The sequence below is a fragment of the Spermophilus citellus genome (genome assembly GCF_964194105.1).
Source record: "Spermophilus citellus genome assembly, chromosome: 3".
Taxonomy (NCBI): Eukaryota; Metazoa; Chordata; class Mammalia; order Rodentia; family Sciuridae; genus Spermophilus; species Spermophilus citellus.
In genome coordinates, this window is record NC_138184.1 from 104,389,949 (window position 1) to 104,413,903 (window position 23,955).

Consider the following 23,955-nt stretch of genomic DNA (forward strand, 5'->3'; position numbering starts at 1 on the left):
GAGGACCGCGCTGGTGCCTGCGCGCGTTGGTGGAAACCAGGGGCTGCCGGGGCAGGGAGCCCCGACGCCACTCCTCCCTCCTGGGGGTCAGAGGCCTCTCCTACGCACGGGCTCTCCCACTTCGCCACCGGAGCCCACCTGGCCACACCTGCTGGGAGCCTGGGGTCCGGCTGAGAGCTGAGCGGCGCACTCGAGGCCACACCCCGGGGCGGGGCCCGCAGACTTCTCGGCGTCTGCCCTGCCGCGGCGGGTGTCGCACGACCGGTCACCGCTTCCCGCGGAGTGCGGGCGCCGAGTGGGGGCCGCGCCATGGCTGCCGCCCAGCCCAAGGCCCCTGTGGGGGTGGCCGCGGCCCGGCGCCTGGCCCGGGGCTGCTGGTCCGCGTTCTGGGACTACGAGACGCCCAAGGTGATCGTGGTGAGGAACCGGCGCCTGGGGGTCGTGTACCGCACGGTGCAGCTGCTCATCCTGCTCTACTTCGTGTGGTGCGCGGGCCGGGCCGGGCCGGGCCGGGGAGGGGCGTGGGTCGGGTCGGGAGCTCTGGGTCAGGGGCGGGCTGCAGCAGGCTCCAGCCCCGCCCAGGCCGCCTAGGACCGGTGCTGCCCTGCCCGCAGGTACGTGTTCATCGTGCAGAAGAGCTACCAGGACAGCGAGACAGGACCCGAGAGCTCCATCATTACCAAGGTCAAGGGCATCACCACCTCGGAGCACAAAGTGTGGGACGTGGAGGAGTATGTGAAGCCCCCCGAGGTGCGCCCTGCGCCCCTAGCCCCCGCGCCCCCACAGTACAGGCACAGTGAGCTGCCTAGACCACTGCCTCCTCTTTTTGCGAACAGGGGGGCAGCATATTCAGCATCATCACCAGGATCGAGGTCACACCCTTCCAGACCCTGGGAATCTGCCCGGAGGTGAGGCCACTGGTTGTTTTGGGGATTGCATTAATTAATGTATTAATTACATTAATTTACATTCTCCGGTCCTGGGGAACTCTAAACCACCTGCAGGGTTTTGGTCTCTGACTCTTCCGTCTCCATCCTAGAGCATAAGGGTCCACAATGCCACCTGCCATTCGGACAACGACTGTGTGGCTGGGGAGCTGGACATGCTGGGCAACGGTCAGTGTGCACCTGGGAGGGCAGTGGGGAAGCAGGGCAGAGCTGCCTCCCATAGGCAGCTTAGCCAGCCTCTGCTCCACAGGACTGCGAACTGGCAGATGCGTACCCTATTACCATGGGGCCTCCAAGACCTGCGAGGTGTCCGGTTGGTGCCCAGTGGAGGATGGGGCCTCTGTCAGGTGTGCAGTGCCCAGCTCCTTTCTCCTCTCTGACCTGAGTCCAGATGGGTGGAGGAGGGCAGGAGTAGTGGCGTAGGAGGGTGGAAGGGGGATTCTGGGACCGGTGACTAAACCTGTCTGTGCCTCCTCAGCCAATTTCTGGGTACAATGGCTCCCAATTTCACCATCCTCATCAAGAACAGCATCCACTACCCCAAATTCCAGTTCTCCAAGTAAGAGCCAGCAGGGCATATGATTGACGGGACCACTGTGGAGGGGCTGCTGCCTGGGGGCACAGGCCTCTCTGCCTTCTGCTGCTTCTCAGGGGCAACATCGCAGGCCGCAAGGATGACTACCTCAAACACTGCACTTTCGACTACGTCTCCGACCCTTACTGTCCCATCTTCAAGCTGGGCTTCATTGTGGAGCAGGCAGGGGAGAACTTCACGGAGCTTGCACACAGGGTGAGGGTGGTGGACGGCAAGGCTGGGCAGCGTCTGCCACTCAGGAGGACATCCCTCCTGTCTGGACCAGCCCTGGCTGCATTCGGGAAGGAGAGGCTTGACCGGCTGACCCACCTGTGCATGTGTCTGCTCAGTTATTGACACCAGCCCACATGGCCTCTAAGGCTAGGTGTTCACCTGCACCCTATATGCTGGCCTGGAGCTGCTGGGCCACAAGGGTTCCCTGCCACCCCCCATCCCCCCAACAGGGTGGTGTCATTGGGGCCATCATTAACTGGGACTGTGACCTGGACCTGTCTGCGTCGGAATGTAACCCCAAGTACTCCTTCCGGAGGCTGGACCCCAAGCACGTTCCTGCCTCCTCAGGCTACAACTTCAGGTACCTGTGCTCGGGACATCTGGGCCCAGGAGATGGACAGTGCCTTTGCCCTGGCCCTACAGCAGTGGCCCCAGAGAGGAAGGGTGTGCAGGCAGCCTGGACAGCGTCTGGCTCATTCCACCCTAGGTTTGCCAAGTATTACAAGATAAATGGCACTACCACCCGCACACTCATCAAAGCCTACGGAATCCGCATCGATGTCATTGTGCACGGACAGGTACACACCCCCCTGGGGCTGGCCAGTCCTGGTTGCCTGAGCTGACTTGGTCCCCAGCCCTCCCATGAGCCCCACTCCTGCTCCAAGGGCTGTTTGGTCTAAAAGCAAGATACTCCCCAGGCAGGGAAGTTCAGCCTGATTCCCACCATCATTAACCTGGCTACTGCTCTGACCTCCATCGGGGTGGTAAGGAGCCCACCTGGGGGCTGGGTGGGGGGTGGGTGGTCTGCAGGCCCTTATTCTCTGGTCTCTGCTGATCTCAGGGATCCTTCCTGTGCGACTGGATCTTGCTGACATTCATGAACAAAAACAAGGTCTACAGTCATAAGAAATTCGACAAGGTGTGTACGCCACGCCGGTCCACCAGTAGCTGGCCTGTGACCCTTGCCCTTGCTTTGGGCCAGGCCCCTCCTCCACCCAGGCACTGCTCCCAGGCCCAGCCACCCAGCCCTCTGTCAGGCCAGGAGGGCCAGCAAGGGGCCAAGCTAGGCCCGGCTTTCTGGCCCCCACGGCCTTGCCCTGTCCCTTCCCTGTCTGAGCAGATGGTGGATGCCCCGGATCAGCATGCTGGACTGCCCACCTCTAGGCTGGCTCAGCAGGACTCCACACCTGCAGACCCCAGAGGCCTGGCCCAACTCTAGTTCCTATCCTCACTGCTGCAGCTTGGGACCCTGCCAGAGCCCAGCTGCTTTGGCAGCACTGAGGACCCACCCGCCTCAGTAGCCAAGAGCCCATGAAAGGACTCCATGTAAAGGGGGCCTCACTCTTGTCCTAAGCCTGTCTCCCCACCCTCTCAGGGCTTGCCAACCCCCCTGCCAGTGGACACCCACAGGGCTTGTCACCTTCCTTCCTATTCACCATTCTCTCATAGCCTGCTGGGACCTCAAGTCAGAGCTGAGATCCAAGAGGGCTCTGTCCCTGCTCTTGAAGCACACACCTACAACATCATAACCCCAAACTGCCCAGCCCTGTCCTTAGAAGCTGCAGCATGCTGAGTCCAATAAACCTGTGCTTGGTGCCTTCTAGCCTTGTTCTCTGGGGGAAAGCCACCAGTCCAGGAGTATAGTACCTGGTCAAGGGGCTCTGCTGGCTCACTGCCCATAGCCTGGGTTATCTCCCCTGCAACCAGCCTAGGTACAGAGGGCACGGGCAGAGCCACTGCTGGGGAACAGCAATGTGGTGATGGACTGAGCCCAGGAGCTGGCACTAGGGATGTTGGGGCCAGAGGATAATCTGGTTACCGCATCCTCAAGGGTGCTGTCAGTGTGGTGACGCTTGCTGGACTGAGACCAGGATGTGACTCTGCGGTGAATGTCTAGGGAGTGGCAAGGCGCTGTGCAGAATGCCCATGGCAGATAGTACCCCACCCCATAGACCAGTACACCAGGTCTCAGGGTGGCATGTCCTTCCAAGGCCAAAGAGCTGGGAAGACCTTTGTCAGTGCCTGAGTCTGGATGGGCCTTGGTCCCAGCTCCTGAGTCCTTACACCTGGTGGTCTTTGTAAGTAGTGGAACACTGGCTTCCAGCACTCATTCAGCTCCAGCCTCCATGGATCACCAAACACCTGTGACATCCTCTTATTGGGCTCACAAGATGTCTGCTCTAGTTTTAGAGAAACTGGCCTTTCCACTGGGTCCCTGGCTACAACTCAGGAACCAGGGCCAGAGGCTCAGGTTTCTTGTCTCAGTTGTGCCCAGCTAGCCTGTCCTGCTGTACCCAACTGTCCCTCCCCCATCTTCACTTCCAGGAAGCCTAGTTAGCTGCCCTGCCTCCTCTCCCTCGCCCTAATTTGATTTGATCCCCACTCAGGAGGTCTCAGCACAGCTCCGCTCAGTCCACATTCCAAGCAAGCAGGACCGCCAGGCGGGCATCGGATTTCTCCCCAAAGGCAGCCTGAGCTCTCAGGGTTCAAACGGCCTGGGGAGAGAAGCTCAGCCCTCCACCCTTCCAGAGACCTCCACCCTTTTGTACAAAAGTACAAAAGTGTGGAAAAGGCACAGCTGAGTGACAGCAGGAGGAACTTCAGGGAGGGTCTGGAGTGAACTGCCACTTGGCCCCAGGGCACCCACCCCTCTGCCAGGCCTGAGTCCTGGGGGGTTGCAGGTTTATGTTTTATTTAACACTTGTCTACTTGATAAAGTGGCCTGGGCCTGTGCAAGAAAAGGCCACACTTGGCTTAGAGGGAGATGCGCAGCAAGTCCAGGGGGTGGGTACCTGGCAGAGTGGGAGGGCAAGTCATGTTGTACAGGTGGACCAGCCTCAGCGCACGCAGGGAGCCTCTGCACATGCACCTGGGGTACAGCCCTCAGAATATGCCAGGTCACAGGCCAGGCCACTCCTGGGAGTGTGGGCGGGTCCCTGAAGCTGCCCTGGAACTGCTTTTTTCCTCTTCTTCTCTCATCCTCCCTTCACAAAGAGCCTAAATCTTGCATGTGAGAAACTACTTTCCCGACATCCAGGCTGAAACAGAATGTTAAGGAGGTCCCTAAAAAAACCACATACCTAGAGCCCTTCCTTGTGGGTTCTCAGGCCTTGCTCACCAACCTACAGGTCTACCAGGACCCTCCCCTCCAGATTCTGGCAGACAAAGAGAAGCAAAAGCCTGGCCCCCACAGGCATTTGTTCTCCACTGAACAAGTAAGACTCCTGTCCACCTCATCGGCAGGTGCAGAAAGCAACAGAGGCTTCAAAGTGTGTTTATTGGCAGAAATGACCCCTCAGGACCCAAGAGGCTTCTTGCCTGATGACCTGCCTCAGAAGGGGGCCTGCAGGAATGTGGAGGACAGGGTCATTCCCTGTTACAGCTTGTTCACGCCACCTCTGCACTCCCTGGCATGTTCTCGGTGGTCTACCCCATTCCCTGGACGGTCTGCTTTTCCAAGAGACTGGAAGTCAGGTGGTCAGTGGGACATCACGGGGAGCAGAGGGTGCCTGTAAGGACGCGGTGTCTAGGGCTGGGGCTTGCTAGTGATCTGGCTGAGGATTTTTCTGCAGCAGCCACTCCAGGGTCTCCTTGAGGTGTGGCATGCTGTAGTGCTGGGCAATGCTCCGGAAGATGCCAACCTGCTCCATGAAGACCTGTAAGACAAGACATAGTGACACCTGGTCCTACCAGGGAAAGGAGGCAAGGATTGATCAGGCAACTGCACCCACCTGAGTGCGGATTGTGAGGGCGAAGTCCCCGGCACAGCTGCAGTACATTGGCATGTGGGTCTCCTTCACACCGTGGCACTTCAGGCAGACCTGAAAAGAGGCAGCAGCTCCTGTCCTTGCTGTTGAGAGGACATAAGCTTCACCTCCCTGCTGCTTGCAACTCAGGTCTGTTATAAATGACACCAAAATCTCGCCGGCTCCTTCCCACATCACCGGCCCTGCTGCAGGTACCTGGCTGTAGACACCAAGTCCTGGGGCTTTCTCTGTCCATGCCAGCTGTCAACCAGGCCTGTCTCTGGGAGGACCCAGTGCTGGCTGCAGGTGCTGTGGAAGCCCCTGCTCCTGGTGCTCTCCTGAGCAGCCTTTGCTGTACCCACACCCCCTCCTGGAAGGGCAGGGCCAACAGATGTCAATAGAACGTTGTCACTTGGACTCAGGGGCAGGGACTGACTGCTGGGGTGGTCCCCCGAGGTTACAAGGGTGACCGATGCACAGGTCAGCTTCCCTCAGTGCCAAGTTTGTGTCCAGAAACTCCTGTGCTGACCACAGGGAGCTCACCAGGTCCTGCAGGGTGAAGGCCATCAGCTTTCTCTGCAGGGCTTCGACCAGGGCCATCTCGATGGCAGCTGAGTCATAGGTGGCCTGACAGTTGGGGCAGAGCCACTGAGGCAGGACAGCTCCATCCTAGGACAGCAGGGTAAGGGGTGAGCGCCTGAGTGGTGGCCATAGCCCCCTGGGCCACAGCATGTCTGCAGCCTCCACCACAAAGCTGGGGGAAGAGGCTGGAGGGAGAAGTGCCGGGGGGAGGCACTCATCACCTGTGGGGCCCCCACCTTTGTGACAACCTCTGGCACAGTAGCTCAAGAGGAGCCTGCAGCTGACCCGTGGGAGCCAGCAGGCAGGACAGCAGGATGGCAGGACCATGGCCTCAGCTTCGTTTTCCCCATACCCAAACCAGCCCACCTGGGAGAAGGAGGAATCTTTGCACAGATCCAAGTCCCGGCAGAAGTTGCAGCTGTGGCAGATCACCTCGGGGAGCACATAGGAGCGGCATGGGTCTCGAAACTGGGCCTCCTCGGAGAACTCACCAACTTCTACCAGGCGAAGCAGGTCTCGGTTCAGCTTGTTCACTTGATTGGTGATGTTTGTATCCAAAGATAGCACCTGTGGGGGACACGCCCATCAGGAAGCAGCTCCTAGGGAGTCTTGCTGCGGGAGACACGGGAACCCTCTTTTTTTTGGTGAGGCAGGAGGTATACCAGGGATTGCACTCAGGGGCACTCGGCCACTGAGCCACACCCTAGCCCTGTTTTGTATTTTACTTAGAGACAGGGTCTCACTGAGTTGCTTAGGGCCTCATTTTTGCTGAAGCTGGCTTTGAACTTTCGATCCTCCTGCATTAGTCTCCCGAGTTGCTGGGATCACAGGTGTGGGCCATCGTGCCCGGCGACACTGGAGCCCTCATCAGCATGGCTTCACGGTGTCAACCCATCCCTCCCTATAGTGACAGTCCTCCACAGGAAATGTAAGCTTCCCTGTGACCCACCAGATGTCTAAAGAAGCAATGCTGGATCCACACACCACCTTCCAGCAGGCAAAGGGGGCTGTAACTCGTCCTGGAAGGCCACCTCGCCTTGATATCCAAGCCAGAGACACAAAACTAGTGGCCCTGGAATAACTGGGGACCCTCTGTGGACTAGGAACCCAGGCCTACAACAGGTATGTTGCAGGATGGTGAGCTCGGACGGTGCAGTGGGGCACACCCTCCTGGGGCTCAGGCAAGAGTGCAGGCTGCAGGCCAGCCTGGCCACGGAGTAGGCTGCAGGGCAGTGGTAGTGCACTTGCCTGGCATGGGAGGCCCGGGCTTCCTCCCCAGAGCCACAAAAAAGAAAGAAACTGAACAACACACACCTCAGCTTGGACCACAGTAGAATCCTGAACTGTAAGACTTGGAGAAGAAAACAGCAGGAAACCTTTGTGTCTTTAAAGCAAAAATTCCTCACTCACGACACAAGAGGCACAACTCACATCTGACAAGGGATTTGTGTCCAGAACATACAAAGAACTCTCAAGAACAGGAAAAACCAGGGGCAAGGGCTGAGGCTGAGGGGCAGAGGCCTTGGCAGCACTTAAGGACTCAATCCCTAGCACTGAAAAAAAACAAAACAAAAAGGTGTCAGCCACTCAAAAAGACAAAACAAAACAAAACCCAAGAGATCTGGATTCTTCACCAAAGACGTGGACAGCCAACGGGCCCATAAAAATGTGCTCCCCATCAGCAGTTGCTAGGGAAGTACAAATCAAAACCACAGCGAATCCCACTGCATGTCTACCTGAACAGCTGGGATTCAAAAACCACCACCACCAGGCTTTGGAGAGGGTGAAAGAGTGGAACTCCAGCCACGCAGCGAGGAGCACGCGCTACTTGAGTAAACAGCCTGGTACTTTCTTTCCATGCCAAACATACTTTCACACAGCCCAGCAATTCTTCTCCTGGGTTGTTACCCAGGATAAATGAGATTTACGTTCACACAAAAGCCATAGGTGTTTCATGGCTGCTTAGTTGTTAATTACCACAAAGGGACAGCAACCCAATGTCCTTGCCCCAGAGCTACGAGCAGCCAAGGGAAGGCCACTCTGACATACCAGGGGGTCCCACTTCATTGCAGAGTCAAGGAAGCCAGACCCCCAGGCTATAGGATATAGGGCTCCACCTATTTGGCATCTGGGAGGAACAGTCAGGGATCCAGGGTGGGGTGGCTGGTGCCAAGGCAGAGTATTTTGGGGGTGACAGTTCTGTACCACAACGGTGGGTGTCACCACCCTACCTACCAGGAGCATGTCCACACCTGCACCCCACAAGAGTGCACCCACTGTGATGTTAAAACACCATCTCCGACTGGCTGTCAGGGCTGGGGAGGGCACAGGGAGGGCTGGAAAGGGGTGGAGCACTCCACCTCTGGATCCCGGCAGTAGGTGCATGGCCACAAGCCTCATTACCCTGCCCATGTGCACGACTCGGTTGACATAAAACACCTACCTGAAGGTGAGCTGTGGATGGAACCCGAGCTGGAAACCTTCCCTCCCCACAGCCAGACCACGAGCAGTCTGTGCCCTCCCGCTAGGCAGGCTCCCATGCCACCTCATAGGTCTCTGAGCTCAGCTTCTCCTGGTTGAGCCAACTGGTGGCCGGTGGCCCAGAAGCTCCCTGTCCCAGTGCCTGCTTCCCACCTCGCCTGTGACTTCCACCCACTCCCCACCCCTGGCTCCTCAGGGCCTCTGTCCTCACGGGCAGCACCTGTGCACTGGCCTGCTCCATGGGCTCAGGCCACACGAGGGCAGGGCCCCAGCGTCCTGGCTGCCTGAGCCCAGAGGCCTCTACAGCCCCTTACCTTGCACACATATTTGATGAACTCCAGAGCAGGGTTGTTGAGCACCAAGTGGGAGCCAGGGAGGACAGGGAACATCTCTGAGGGCTCTGTGGAGCTCCGAGAGCCTGTGACTTTCTTCTGAATCTTCTGAGTGATGGTGAAGAAGCTCTGAGTGAGCTCGTTTGCAACATAATCCTGAGAGAAGGTGATCATTCCTGGGAAGAGAAGAGGGCTCACCCTGGTACTGGGCACCTCCCATGCCCACCCAGACCATCTGAGGCACACAGCACTGGATCGGTGTGGCAAGGGACTCACCAGGGAGGGCTCCGGCTGCCCCTTCAGCCTCCTGGGAGAACTGGCTGGCCCCCCTCCTCTTCACAGGGGTGGTGCCCGGGCCACTGCGTCTCAGCTGCTCCTTCATGCTGTGGTACACAGCCACGATGTACGCTGCAGAGAGGCAGGCACACTGCGGCTCAGAAGGGGGGCTGTCCCAGACTGGGGGCCTGTGTCCGGTCAGGCCGACCACCAGGCAGACGTGGCCACACTGCTGGTGATGCCTTTATCTGCTGCCCTCAGAAGAGCTGAGAGAGTTAATTAGAGAAATGGACTGACGGAGAGCAGTGTGTAGCCAGTCTGACGCCCAGCCCTCCTGCTAGAGGGTGAGACAGACAGGGGCTCCCACAAGTGAGGCTGACCTGTGTTGGCACACTCCTCTGGAACTCCCAGGCCCATGCTCTGGGACATTTCAAGAGACAACTTGGAGAACAGACTCAAAGAGCAGCAAACAAAACACAAACATGGGGCCAAAACCATTTCTGCCACCACAGGTGTGAGGGCTATCTGCTGACCTTTTAACCTGCCATGCTTGTCACTAAGTGCTGTTTTGACAAGTGCCCTGAACTACAGGGTGTGCTTAGTTCACATGCCCAGCTGCTCATCAGCCTCACCCTCAGCCCAGCCAAGGCACAGGGCTTCCTGCAACAGGAGGGAGGCCTGAAGGCTAGCAATGGGCCGCTGACTTGGATGTGCTGGGGTTCTTTTGACCATTGTGTGCACATGCACAAGTGTTCTGAGGAAATGCGTGCAGCCGCGTTATATGAAACAAATCTCGGTAGCAGGAAAACCCTCCATGACACATGGTTGGGGGTGGGTCTTGGCAGGCAGTGGCCTGGAGGAAGACAGCCCCTCCTGCCCCTGGAGTGGCTCCACGTAGACCTGGCTTTCCACCCTTGGCCCACGCTCTGGCTCACCCGAAACGATCATGAGGAAGTAGCTCTGGCAGGAAGCTGCCTGTGGCAGAAACTGCAAAATGTTCCAGTTGTTCTCCAGGAGGTCCTCTACCTCGGACTCCTCCACACTTTCCTCCTGCTCCTCCTCATCTTCTTGTTCGTCCTCTGCTTCCTCTCCTTTCTGGGGCTCTTGCTGGAACAGAGACAACCCCTGTGTGCCTACTGCAGCAGCAGCAGGCAGTGATGAGATTCAGTGGTACCAAGGCGTGGGAGAGAGGCGTCTTACAGCCTGGGTATCCGGATCCCTGTGCCCAAGTCAGGTCCTGCAGGGCTCCAGAACCAGTGTAGCAGGCCTGGTGAAGGTGACTGCAGTTCTCTCAGAGGATTTGCTGCAAAATTATTAAATCCCCACCTCCCAAGAGGGAAGAATTAACCAGGGCTTCCTAGCGTGCAGTTCCCTTCTCTTGAGTCCAAGGATCTTCCTTAGCCAGGTGGGTGGCATAAGCCTCAGGCTAGAGGACCATCTGCCTGAGCCCAGGGGCTAAAGACCAGTCTGTGCAACACAGCGAGACCCTATTTCATAAAAAAGAACCTTTTCTTGGAATGGCACCTGATTCCATGCAGGACCGGCTACAAAGTTCCCCAAGTGTGGTCCTGCCTTCCCACCACAGTGCATTAGCTTCTGTGTACAGACACCAACAGATGTCCACTCCTGTGCTCTGCTCTCCTCCCATTCTCTGAACCCCAGCAGGCTTTGCCCATCTCCTCCTTCCCGAGGCCCCAGCTCCTGGCATGTGCTCCCTGCTGGTGGCTCCCTCTTGGTCCTCTAAGAGGAACCCAGGGAGGACACAGGCCTCTGTTTTCTCAACCCACCTCCAGCTGTCCCCTGGGCACTCCAGTACCAGCTGAACACGTGTCTCAGCCTCACACATGCCATCTGTCCCACCTAACAAGACCCCTTCCCCACACTGCTTCTGGCAGCCAGTTCTGCACACCTGGGCACCGACACACACACACCCTGCTGCCTCTCGGCCCCGCCCAGATCCCACCCAAGTCCTTCCCACCTTCTAGGCCAACCCAGTGCTCCCCTGCACTGACCCTAACTGGGGTCTACCCTTGGTCCTCCCATCTCTGTCCTCCTCCATCACTCATCCATGTGACCAGCCCCACCAGGTCTCTGGATGCATCTGCAACTACCACCCCCCCCACTCACCAGCCTCCCTGCCCAGAGCAGCACACGGACTGTGTGCATCTTCCAGAACCCCACTTCCATGTCACACCTTCAGGGCCACCCTACAGCAAACTCCTTGCTCTTTCCGGATTGAGGCAGCACTCTGTTTCCTGGGTACTCGAAGCCCTTCTCATGGAAGCCAATGAGGGTGGGCACAAGGAGGCCCCAGACAGGCAGCACTCACCACTGGGGCAAATACAGCTAGGGTCGTTTCCCAGTCATGCCCAGCTCTCTCACCTGTCCACAGTGAATTCCAGATGGCACTTTTCCTTTGATTCCACCATAATTAGATGGATCCATCCACAGAAGGAATTCCCAGCATCGTGAGAAGGAAATGGTCAGGGAATGGAAGAGCTCTTTAGAATGGATGCTGCAGAGAACCAGGGAGAAGCTGCATGTGAAACCAACGGCGTCCCTCTCCTCCACTTCCTGTCTTTCCCTTCCTGGTATCTGCTCACCCTTCTCTTACTTAAAGAGAGCTTGGGATGATGCAGATTACTCAGACTTCCTGGGGATGGCAGCCAGCAGGACTGAGACTGCCCTGGGAGGGTGGTACCTGAACTGGGGCTGAGGGAGACTGGCTGTGCTGTCTGCTGGGGGTCTCCCGGGGGCCAGCCTGCCTTGCACCCTCGTGACTATGGGTGACTGGAAAGGCTGCAAGTTTCCTTCATTCCCAGCACCCTCAGCCAAGTTGACTGACCCATGGCTCTGTCTCCGATGGGGAGAAACAGTGGAGGAACCCTAAGTGACGTATTTACACGTAGCCAGACAACCCAGACACTGCTCCTCCAGGACCTTGGCACTTGTCCTGGCTGCTCTCAGAACAAGGGGAGAATGGCGGCAGCTTCTCGACGTGGCCCAACCCAGCCACTTCAGTGCTGGGCCTCCTGGAGCTGAGCCCCCCCCCCCCCCCCCCCCGCCCACCGTAGGCATATAGCATGACACTGGCAGACTGAAAGCTGGCTTGGACCCCTAGGCCATGTGGAAGGACAGGCAGTAGGTCTGCAGAGCCGTGTGTGTGTGTCGGTCGAAGTGGGTGACCTCACCCCTGCTGCCCAGGACTGGTACTGAGGAGTGATGAGACTTGACGGCAGAGTGGGTCCACCCAGGGTTCCTGCCTACTCTGATCTTTCTGTGTTTAGGGAAGTGCTCCATTCCTGGTCCACGTGAACGCACCCAAAAATGTGAGCTTCAGTTATAAACCAGAGCCTTTGGGCTACAGGGGCCTTGGGAGTGCGGCTCGGTGCAAGAGCCATTGCTGCCCCAAGCTAGAGCTGCAGCAGCTAAAGGCCGATATGACCCATCCACAAGCCACAGCATGTTCAGTGCCACACCTGTGCCTGACACAGTGGGCTATGAGGTGTCCTCTAGTCACCATGCTGTGTGTCACGGATGCTGGCCCTTCAGCAGAGCCACAGCAGGCTGCAGTAGCAGGACGCCTCTCCACCCACCTGTTGGTGATATACTTCACGTAGGCGATGGCGTCCTCAATGCGGCGCTTTCTGGTACAGAGAATGATTCGGTTGAAGTTGGCATAGACGACTGATGACCCCAGGCGCTGGAACTCAGCCACGAGCCTGTGGGACAAGTCCAGTCAATGGCAAGGAGGGGCCCAGTGCCCTGGACCCAGCACTGCGAAGAAGCCCGGGAGCCCAGCCCCAGGGAAGGCCTCCCAGCTGCACTAGAGCCACATAGGCCCTGCTGTGCTGCCCAGACTGTCCTGAATCCCATACGGATGGGACTGCAGACACAGGCAGTATCTGGCAGCAGTTTCTGCATGGTAAGAAAATATGACAGAGGCAAAGGATAACACACACCAACCTCCCCAAAAGGAAAAACAGGAAAAAATTTGCAAGCTCTTATGGAAAGATGGCTATTTTTTTAAACATAGAGAATTCATTTTTGTCCCCTGTATTGAGGATTGAACCCAGGGACTTTCCACCACTGAGCTACACCTCAGCCTTTTATATTTTCTTTTTGAGACAGGGTCTCAACTAAACTGATGAGGTTGGCCTTGAACATGCCATCCTGCTGCCTCATCCTCCTGAGTAGTTGGGATTACAGGCATGTATCACCATTCTCAGCTTCATTCCATTTTTTAATATTTTTTTTAGTTGAATATGGACACAATACTTTTGTTTTACTAATTTATTTATTTTATGTGGTGCTGGGGATGGAATCTAGTGCCTCACATGTGCAAGGGCAAGCACTCTACCACTGAGCCACAACCCCAGCCTCTCATTCCATTTTTAATAAGAGAAAAACCCAACAAAACTACAGGAAAATGAGTAAAGAACATGAAGAGAAAGTTCAACTTCATTCATAATTGGGATGGTACAGTAAGACAACATCGAAACAGCACCCTCATTCCTTGATGTCGGCAAATCCCCAGCTGTGACAGCAAGGAGCAGGGGCACGGTACCCTTAATCACGAGCCTGCATAGAGGGCTCTTGGCAATACCAACCACCCAGACATAATGTCTATCGAAGCTGCAACAGCAAGACCTCCACAGATGCCGCTGCTGCTCACGCACAGAGCCTTTTGTGACTTAGTACTCTTAGCAGCGTGAAGCAGGACAATCTAAAGGTCCACTGGTATGGTACCTCCACACGCAGCCCTCCTAGGGGCATGGGCATTCACCACAGCAAGGTGGACACATAGTGCAGACAGGCTGCAGGGCACCTTCTGGCCTGGCCGCTCCACTGCTGTGTGCCCTGGCCTGGGTGAGTACTCACTGCAGGAAGAGTTTCTTCATCATGTTGTGGAGTGTCCGGTGCAGGGCGGGGTCATGCAGCAGAGAGCTCGAGGACTGTAGCCAGCGGTAGAAGTGCACCACCTGGTTGTCGGCGTAGACGTTGTGGTACTGCATGATCTCCTTTACCCAGCCCACGACCATGCTCTTGAGGATCCTGGAAGACAGGCGCAGGTAGGTGTGCCACCACCCCTCGCCAGCTCTGACCCCCAGTGTCCAGACCACACCGTGGGCCCTGAGCTCCCTCTGCCTGTCCCACTGCACAGCGTCACCTCCTCCACACATTAAATGCTGCCGCCACCAGAGATGTGAGCATTGCTCACCTCTCAACACAGCACCTCACCTGCTGGGAACTTCGGGGGTGGGGGGGTTTGCCTGTGACAGGCTGTCATGGTCACAGAGTTCATTCATGGAACCTTCTCTGCCCACTGCCACAGTGATGGTCTCTGCCATCTGGCACTGATCCCATCTGCCTCTCAGGCTGAACCACTTGTGTCCTTTGCAGCCAAGACACTGTTCCCAGCCCCTCCTCCTCTCCCTACCTCGCCCCATCCCAGCGAATTCCCTCTTTCTGTGGGGAGGCCCCAGAGTAACAGCTGAGGCACACAATCTGGAATCAGGTTCCTCTTGAGTGCAAACCCTCACACTCAGTTGCACCAAGAGTGGCCACAACTGTGGCCACCCTGACCTCAGTTTCCCTCTCCATGATGGGCAACTGTACCACTCTGCAAGCTTCTGGGGCCTGAGGGAGAACATGACCCCCCCCCCCCAGAAGTGCCCCTTGGCACACACTGCACATCACCAGGACCACGGCTGATCAAGCCCCTGACAGCCAACAGTGACCATAACAACTCACCAGGCTAAGTGCCTGGGGATTCTCACACACATGCCTCAGTCAGCTGAGAAGCAGCCATGAGAGAAGGGTTTTTGGGCCAAATGCCTTTGGCCACAGGAGGGCAGGAGGGAGTGCAAGGACTTGTCATGATAACCAGACAGGACACGTGAGACTGGGAGAAGGGAAGCCCGAGGGGCACTGCCTTAGGTCTCTCCACTGTTCTACAGGAGGTGAGCATACAGCAAGGAGGCACCTGAAGGTGCTGGAGCAGAGGGCTGTCTCGTCGTAGCTGGCTGGGGCACTAGATGCCTGATTGCCTGTGACCATGTCCTCCAGTGAGGCCTGCTGGATCACGTCAAAGCTGATGCCCATGCTGCCAGCCCCCTCCATGTCGTTCACGTGGTGGGACTGGAGGATGGTGTTAACGGCCAGGTTCTGGATGTCCAGCTCCACACACACTGCAGAGGAGACATTGCTGTCCATGCACCCTGGCCACCTCTAGCACTATCTCCTGGACCCAGACCCAGCCACTGATACTGCCAGGACAGTCAGCACTGCCCAGTGTATTTAGGTGTGGCATGTACCCCCTGACCTCCAGCAGAACTGCAGGGCCATCAGCTTCTGGCAGGCAGCTGGGCACTGAGTCTGGCTGCCCAGAGCACAGCCCGCCCCCGCCCCACTCACCGGTGGAGTAGCAACCAGGACTGTTAATCTCCACTGTGGCACGGTCCTCGAATTCCATGATGAGGCGGTTGTCGTCAGCCTCCTTCCCGCCCAGGTCGGGACGGGCTGTGGGGGACAGCCAGAGCAGGTGGTTGTGACGCTGCAGGTGGCGGGCAAAGAAAAGGTCGGAGCCAAAGGTAGAGATGTCCTCTGGCAGATTCCCAACGGGAATGTGGAAGTACCTGTGTGGAGGCGCATGGTCAGCCCAGGCAGCGCCGGGGACCACTTGCCTGCCACGGTAGCAGCCTGGCCCTGGCTGCTGGCCTCTGGGCTCACCTGCTCATCTCGAAGGCCTGTGACAGGCAGGTGTCCAGGTGGAGGTAGTGCTGGATCATGCGGCGGGCTCCGTGCCGCTGCCAGTCTAGGACTCCATAGCTGATCTTGTCGACCACGCGCACAGGCACCAGTGGGAACTCCTCCAGCACAGGGATCTCGCTGGCTAGCTTCTGCAGTTCCCAGCTGGACTGCACTGCAATGAGGGTGGGTCCCCGGCGTTCCTCCTGTGTTGGGCAGAAGAAAAAAAGGCCTGCTAGATAGAGTCTCAGAGCAGTGGTCTCTCACAGCAGGACTCTAACCTCCCTCACCTTGTAGGCCAGGAGGAAGCGCTGGATGGCCCTGCAGATGGTCTTCAAGTCAGTTTCAGCACGAACTTCAAAGGTATGTCTGGGGGGTGGCAGGAGCTCGGGGCCCACCTTCTCCAGCAGAAGGCTGTGCTCCGCTGAGTACAGGGTGCTGAGGCTGGGCATCTGGTTGCTGCGCACCTGGAGGAGAGTAGCCGTGTGAGCCCCTTCCTGATGGATAGAGCAGGGGCCCTGCCAACCCACTGGGTCAAGGACTCACCGTGTCCAACACAAACACAGATGCTCTGCGCTGTGAGGGGATGAAGAGCCCAAAGAGTGCCTTGTGGCCCTGCGTGTGGTGGTACAGGTAGATGTGGCGGATGCTGCCTGTAGAAGGAAGTGCACGTCACGGTAGGTGTGCAGGAGGTGTATTGTATGGGTGGCAGGGCAGGAGGCATAAGCCGTACCTGGTTCCAGGTAGCTGAATTGGGCCAGAGAACGCATCTCAAGGTGATCTAGGGTGAAGGTCTCGGCTTCCCAGCCCGAGAGGTGCCGCACCAGCTGTCTGTTGACCACACACACACAGCCCAGCTGCACCAGCGCCCGGAACAACAACGGCACCTGGAAGAGTGGGCAGATAGGCCAGTGAGGCTGATGGGGGCTCTTGCACGCTTGGCTCACCCTGGTGAGCCACAGGCTCACAGGCTCCTCTAACAGGCCTGCTGAGACCCACCTTCCCAGAACAGTCTATTGTCACTGCTGTCCCTGGTCCAGGCCCAGCTGGACCCATACCGGGTTCAGCAGGGTGTGGCTGGGAGAGTTACCTGAGTCTCATAGACACCCTCAATGTCCGGCGCTGACAGCTCAGTGTTGATCTCGTTGATGTGTTCTTGGTACATGTCCTCGGGCACTGAATACTCATAGAGATTGTATACCATGTTGGAACGAGGAAGAATGCGGTTCACCTGGTGACAACACAGTGGTGGTTTTGTCATGGCCTCCAAGGGGCATGTCGATGGAATCCTAGAACTTCCTGTGCCTACAGTGGTCAGCCTGCCTTCCCAAGTGTCACAACTACAAGATCTGAACGTAACTTAGAAAAGTGACCTGTGGCCTCTGAAAGTAGAGAGGCACTCACAGACTGAGGTATTGTATCACCCTAAAGCAAAGGGGGCAGTAAGGCACCACATCCCTGAATGCCCCCCTCTGTTCCCCAGAACCCAGCCACGTTAAGGGAGCAGTGGGAGCAGGCCCAGGCTGGCAGGTCCAGAAACGTGCCATCTTGGTGAGCGCTGGCTGTCTCTGCGCACAATGCTGGGAGCTGGGCGGAACGGTCTTATCTGGGGAAAGCTCCTTTATTCCACTGGCACCAGGACAACTGCTCCTTGGGATGTTGGTCAGACAAGCCAACTAAGCTAAAGCTGCTAGTGTCCCTGCATCTGCTATCCACCTATAAAACCCCTGAGTGGGGAGGGGCACGGAGCAGAGGGCACTGTGGAAAGCACAGGGTCGCTCCTCTAGCTGGATACCTCTGGGCAAAGCCCCACCAGGGAGAGGAGGTGCTGTTACCAGGATCTCTGCTCGGAGCAGTCCTGATCTCTCATGAGCTTTCCCCAGTAAACTGAACGTCTCTCCTGCTGTCTCCAGGGACTTTCCTTGGCCTGTCTGAAACCTGGCCCACCGCCCTGGCACACCTGGGCAGGGATCAGACAAGTGTCAATACCAGTCTTGGGGGGGGCCCAGTTTATTGTCCTCTGATCTCTCCTGAGCTCAATAGGAGGGTGTAAGTAGCAAACATTGAGAGAAACCATGTTTTCCTAGCCAGAGACCCGGAAAGGAGCTTCTGTGTAGGGGAACCCTAGAGAGAAGAAAGCTGGACCCTAATTCTGCACAGGGACCAGCATGTCTGACAAGCTCACCCTGAGCTCTGCATGGTCAGACAGACCAGGCAGCTCAGCAAAGGCTGCCAACACCGAAGGTTTCCATAAAGAGGGTTAGACAGAATCTGGGGTCTGAAACTAACTGGGTGGCTTCCTCAACATTCTCTAAAGGGTTCTTTTAAATGCCCAAAGTCAGCTGGGTGCAGTGGTGTAGGCCTCTGATCCCAGGCACTCAGAGGCCGAGACAGGGAGATTCCAAGTTCCAGGCCAGCCTGGGCAACTCAGCATGACTCTTGTCTCAAAAGCAAAATGAAAAGGGCTGGGGTGTAGCTCAGTGGTAGAGAACTGGGGTGGCCTTATTCATAAGGCTCCGGGTTCCACCCTCAGTCCTGCAAAGCAACGCCTGAAGCCTCAATAGCACTTGTAAAACGTCCAACCAAGAACACATGGACGGCTCTCCAGGGAGGAGAGAGCCAGGAAGGTCGGCCCTGGGATGACCCTGACCTGTGACCAACAGTGCCTGTGCAGCAGCTACAGTCACTTCCCACCAGGCACAGGCCAACAGCCTCAACTGGATGAACAGAGGACTGAAAAGGGAGAAAGAATCGACTTGAAAACCAGCCTCTGAACACAGCAATCTACAGGGGTTCAGCAGCAGCCCCAAGAGGGAGAAAACTGTCAGCACCCAAGGACGAGTTGGCAGAAACCATCCACCTGAAAGCAGACCCCTTCACAACAGATCAGTCATGCTCTACCCTCTCCAGAAGCAGAAGGCTGCCTCACAAGGGTGGGGAAAGAAAAGGTGACAGGGAAGCAGAGGTCGTCCTCGGCAAGACCATGAACAGTCCCTGGCTTCCCTGGGGCAATCCCTGTGGGGGCTCACCTAAGGGAGAGAAGGAACCTGCATGATCCACTGTGAGGGCGCAGGAATGGTGACACCAATGGCCAGGGGCAGATCCCAGAGAAGGGCAGAGAAGACAGCACAAGGGAACGCAGGGTGACGGGACCCTTCTCCACCTCGACTCTACACACACTAGGAAACTAGAAAACTTCATCAAGAAGACTGCTCTACTGCATTTAAATTGTAAGAGAGCCTGGAAAAATAAACAACATCTCTCCTCCTTCCTCAGAACTGGGAAATGTGAAGCAGGAATGATGGAAAGGACGTCCCCATCTTATCTGCATATTCTCAACACCTATACGAATATGCTGTGTGTGGTTTAAGAAATAAAGCTCTTCAGAGGCCCAATGTACCCTGACAGACTCCACAGACACAGGCCCAAGGCTACCACTGAGGCTCTACCTGGGGGCAGTCCAGCTGTCCACGGCCAGGCAAGCAGCAGAGGCTGTCCCTGAGCATGCGGCGTGGGCCATGACACCTTAGGAACAGCAAGTCCTAGTAATGGTCTGGATGATTTCTCCAGCACAGCACTAAGTTCATTGTAATTAAATCAAAATGGAAACAAAACAAAACAACTACTCCCCTTAAAATTAACAAGGAAAACAGATTAGTAAAAGGTAAATATATCTAGCTTGTCTTAAAAAGATGACCTGGGAACCACTTGAAGGGATCCTGCTGGTCCAACAGGGTGATGTGGGTCTCAAGGAGGCAATGACTGTCCTGTTGTGGAAATGCCTCTTGGATACAAGGTTCCAGCAGGTCTACATATCTGTAGCAGGGGTGCGTCCTCAGACCTGGCTGCACAGGGTGGAGGCACTTGGCCTGGGCAATGGCGTGGGTGAGGCAGGAAGACTCTTGTCAAAACCAGCAAGACCATGTGTTTAAGTCCCACTAAACTGTAATCACACCTCAAGGACTTACTGGGTGTCAGGGAGATCTGACTAAGTAATCTTACAATATTAAACAACACGTATTCCCAAGTCCACAGTAATACATATATTTTTTTAGTACTGGGGACTGAACAAAGGGGTGCTCTACAGCTGGGCCACATCCCCAAACCTTTTTAAAATTTATTTTGAGACAGGGTCTCCCCAGGTTGCCCAGGCTGGCCTCAAGCTTCTGGTCCTCCTGCCTTAGTCTCCTGAGTTGCTGGATCATAGGCGAGCACCACGCCATAGTGATGCTTTAAAAGGACACAAAGTAAAAATCCATTCATTCCTTTTTTAAAGAGAGAGAGAGAGAGAGAGAGAGAGAGAGAGAGAGAGAATTTTTAATATTTATTTTTTTTTTAGTTCTCGGCGGACACAACATCTTTGTTTGTATGTGGTGTTGAGGATCGAACCCGGGCCGCACGCATGCCAGGCGAGCGCGCTACCGCTTGAGCCACATCCCCAGCCCCTCCATTCATTCTTTTCTTGGAAATTTAATATAATCTAAGGGAAGATGATATGCATTTATCTTGCTTTTTAAGAAAGAAACCGATTCATGTCTGATCTGGGACTGGCTCAGTTGCAGGGCACACACAGTATACTCAGGCCAGGGATTCAATTCCAAACACCACCAAAGACCAAACCAAACTGTAATTCATCTCTAACTGGTACACACTAAGTTCCCGTCTGAACACAAAAGGGCAGGACTAGAAGTCCTTTCCTGGAGTCCAGATGGGACCAGGGTCCAGGTGAGCATCTTCAGTGGCTCTGGAAAGAGGCTGAGGACAGGTATGCATCTCTCTAGGTGAGTCGTGTCACAAAGGAAGCGAGGTTCTGCTAGTGAGGATTCTCCTGCGTGGCCGTGCTGCGCTTCTCTGGAGGGCTGAGGGAATCCCCCCATACCATCTATCCCTGTGGTCCTGAGAACCCCTCCCCACTTTCTAGGTGCACATTTCACCAAATTGACTGAATGGGCCTAGGCTTTGCCTTCTCCTGCTACAAATGTTCACAACTCAGCTGCTCACCTGGGTGCCACTTGCTACATAGGTCACAGTATCCAACTAAGAAATACAACAGGACAACCTCAGAGAGCACAGTGGGTCAAGTGGAGCTTCATCTGAGACAGCAGTAAGAGCTGACAAGGACATGCTACCTAGGTGACATTCCCAGAAGCATCCTAAGGGGAAGAGTCTCATCAAAAAAGACCATGTATTGCAGGGCTCCGTTTGCAAGGAATGTACAGACAGGCAAACCTACACACAGGGCTAGGAGGAGAACCCTGGGCAGGAGGGTACAGGCTGCCTTTCAGGATGATGAAAACATCTTAAAATCAGAGGTGGCTCCAGTGGCAGTGCTGTGAATTCACTAAAGCCACAAAATAGTACATTCTTTAAATGGATGGACTGCACAGTGTGTAAATTTATACCTCAAAAAAGCTACTTACAGCAGCAGTGTCTACAGAAAGTCTGTACCCTTTATCAAGTCTACCAGTGCACACACTTCACAGCCAAGGACAGTGACAGTAGCAGCTCCTGCACCCCAGCCCTGCTTTGGCCCTGGTTCTGTGCTCAGCACTCAGATATCATTTCAAGTAATTCTTACCATGTCCCAGTAAAGTACCTAGGTCCTCGGGTCTGCAAAGCACACACTCCTGGTCATCTTTTTAACACCCCCCCATCCATGTGACAGCAACAGCAACAACAGTAGCCCCCTACCTTCCGACAGGAAGGCCCCTCCTCTGCTTTGGCCACTCGCTGGTTCACATAGAACACGCGGGGGATGCTCAGCTTGATAGAGTGCAAGTCACTACCAATGATGGCCCACAGCCTGAACAGGCCGGCCTGGCTGGTCTGGCTGATCTGAAAGGAAATGACAACGCATAGCATGTGACAGAACACATGGACACCTGTGAACAAGTCACTCGGAGTTGCTCAGGACCCCTACACAACAGGCAGGAAAGTTGAAGGTCTGTCTTATTCATTTGGACCCCAGGGCTGGCCCGGCATTCCCTGGACCCATGAATAGTGCTGCTGGTTCAGGGGCATCCTGCCTCCCTGATAAAAAGGCCACACCTGCCCGCTTGGGTCAAGGCCCACACCTGCACAATCTGCCAGGGAAGGTCTAGAATGCTACGTGCAGTTCTTCTCAAGAAGCTCCCCAGCCCTGTGGCAGGCCCGTCTCGGATGGCCCCATGCCTTGGCAGATCCTCTGCCGACTCAAGACGCTGCTTCTTCCTGCGGGCCAGGCGCTGTCGGGCCTGTAGCTGCCACTTCTTCTTGTGGAACCGGAGCCAGACCAGCCATTCTTCCTGGGACAGATGGCAACACAACCAACAGGCACATCGTGAGGTAGAACCATTCCCTCTTGACAACTTTTAAGCTCTGCAGCTTCCATGTGCTCTGGGATGACTAGGCATCATCACACCCAAGTTCCCCAGGGGCCAGGACCTGCCTTGGGTTCCCTGAACGGCCCTCCAGTCACCCCAGCTTCTCACCTGGGTGGTGCCGAGTGTAGGAGGTTGCCCCAAGATCTCCCGCCAGGGCACTGTCAGCGTGAGTTCCTGAGACTCCTCTTGACTCTCCCAGAGGACTCGCTTCCTCTTGGTGGCTACAGGGATTGCTGGATGGGGTGGCTTTATGAGGCCAAAGTCCTCCATGTCGGGAGCACCTGGCCTGGGGCTGTCTTCTAGGCCCTGAGCCATCACGATCTGGAAAGACCCAATCTGCCTTAACTTTCAGGAGCTTGTTCCTGTAAACTCTACCACTTGAACCTAATATGTTACCTAAAACGGGATAGAGACTTATGACCCAATTTAACAAAAAAAATTTTTTAGTTGTATATACCTTTATTTAATTTGTTTACTTATATAAATAAAAATATATAATATGGTGCTGAGGATCAAACCCAGTGTCTCACACATGCTAGGCAAGAGCTGTACCACTGAGCAAACCCCAGCTCTGATTTAACCTTTAATAGCAAAGAGGGCAAATAGAAAAGTTTAGAAAACAATGTCATTCAAGTACCACCAGTGACTGTTAGAGGATGCTTCTTTTAGGATGCTCCTTTAAAATAAGACAAATGGGGCTGGGGTTGTGGCTCAAGCGGTAGCGCGCTCGCCTGGCATGCGTGCGGCCCGGGTTTGATCCTCAGCACCACATACCAACAAAGATGTTGTGTCCGCCGAGAACTAAAAAATAAATATTAAAAATTCTCTCTCTCTCTCTTTCCTCTCTCACTCTCTCTTTAAAAAAAAAAAAAAAAAGACAAATGATTGCAAACAATAGCTAATGTGCCCTTTCTCCCACCTACCACGCTGCTCTCAGGAGCAGCCTCATTCTCCACGTTTTTACATATTCTGCTTGACCATAAACAACAAGCAGCACAGCTGTTTTACTTCAGGCAAACAGCAATATGTGGTGTACCCCCTACTGACTGTGGCGTGGACCAGGTGTCTGGGACGGGCACCTACTGGTGCACGCGCAGGTCCTTTAATCTTAACTGCAGCAGGATATCTGTCACAGGGAAAACCAGCCTTCTGTTGCTTTCCAGATGAAGAAGAGCTGGCTCCCACTTCCTCAGAACCACAAGCTGTGACTAGTGCCCACCTCTGCATGTGCTGCCTGTACCTCACATACCAACAAGGTCCCATCTGCCGGTCCTGACACTTCACATGACCGTCATCACTCAGGGTGGCTGCCATTGGGACACGTCATGCTGTGGAGTCTGGCGACTTCTGGCACCTGTGCAGGCAGCCTTGCAGTGGCTCAGTGATGCCCACCGCCTGGCATTCATACCTGAGTCCCTCCCTGAGTGTGGTGATACAGTGGACTGCTTTTAGTGAACAGATTACAATACAGTGGTGTGTTCCCTGAAACCAGCTGTAGAACGCTGTGACTTCCACTTGTCCTCACTAACTGGTTCTTACCCATGACTCGCTCTGAAGGTGCCCACTGCCATGCTGTGAGCTGTCCTGCAGAGAGCACCTAAAGTGCTCCTGACACAGCCAGCAAGGAACCAGGACCAGCCCCTACCCCAGGAGGGAGCCTGGAGGCAGCTC

The 23,955-nt window shown here is 55.6% G+C and overlaps 2 protein-coding genes across 8 annotated transcripts in view; one reads left to right on the forward strand and one right to left on the reverse strand.

Annotated features, from left to right (window-relative positions):
* The first annotated feature begins 233 nt into the window (after positions 1-233).
* Positions 234-3,338, forward strand: P2RX2 (purinergic receptor P2X 2). 5 transcript variants are annotated; one of them, XM_081283373.1, is made up of 12 exons: positions 234-485; positions 615-750; positions 837-908; positions 1,040-1,115; positions 1,198-1,294; positions 1,426-1,506; positions 1,599-1,737; positions 1,986-2,116; positions 2,243-2,333; positions 2,454-2,519; positions 2,597-2,674; positions 2,876-3,338. In XM_081283373.1, exons 1-12 carry the CDS (start codon positions 310-312, stop codon positions 2,972-2,974), a joined length of 1,242 nt encoding a protein of 413 aa, XP_081139499.1. In that variant the 5' UTR covers positions 234-309; the 3' UTR covers positions 2,975-3,338. The 5 variants fall into 5 exon arrangements, with proteins under 5 accessions (XP_081139499.1, XP_081139500.1, XP_081139498.1 ...); XM_081283374.1 differs by having other exon boundaries at positions 3,205-3,284; XM_081283372.1 differs by having other exon boundaries at positions 2,597-3,338.
* A 1,675-nt stretch (positions 3,339-5,013) lies between these two features.
* The window catches only part of POLE (DNA polymerase epsilon, catalytic subunit), a 48,296-nt gene continuing 29,354 nt past the window's right edge, over positions 5,014-23,955 (reverse strand). For all 3 annotated transcript variants that reach the window (XM_081283013.1, XM_081283012.1, XM_081283011.1), the window contains exons 30-49: positions 22,393-22,605; positions 21,997-22,206; positions 21,614-21,757; positions 17,013-17,153; positions 16,656-16,809; positions 16,469-16,575; positions 16,213-16,389; positions 15,905-16,128; positions 15,590-15,810; positions 15,159-15,363; positions 14,054-14,227; positions 12,769-12,894; positions 11,555-11,687; positions 10,108-10,279; positions 9,173-9,304; positions 8,879-9,072; positions 6,450-6,650; positions 6,045-6,170; positions 5,487-5,576; positions 5,014-5,411 (exon numbers count right to left, since the gene is read on the reverse strand). In XM_081283013.1, the coding sequence (XP_081139139.1) occupies positions 5,298-5,411; positions 5,487-5,576; positions 6,045-6,170; positions 6,450-6,650; positions 8,879-9,072; positions 9,173-9,304; positions 10,108-10,279; positions 11,555-11,687; positions 12,769-12,894; positions 14,054-14,227; positions 15,159-15,363; positions 15,590-15,810; positions 15,905-16,128; positions 16,213-16,389; positions 16,469-16,575; positions 16,656-16,809; positions 17,013-17,153; positions 21,614-21,757; positions 21,997-22,206; positions 22,393-22,605 (3,258 nt within the window). In that variant the 3' untranslated portion in view covers positions 5,014-5,297. The remainder of the gene's footprint in view (positions 5,412-5,486; positions 5,577-6,044; positions 6,171-6,449; positions 6,651-8,878; positions 9,073-9,172; positions 9,305-10,107; positions 10,280-11,554; positions 11,688-12,768; positions 12,895-14,053; positions 14,228-15,158; positions 15,364-15,589; positions 15,811-15,904; positions 16,129-16,212; positions 16,390-16,468; positions 16,576-16,655; positions 16,810-17,012; positions 17,154-21,613; positions 21,758-21,996; positions 22,207-22,392; positions 22,606-23,955) is intronic.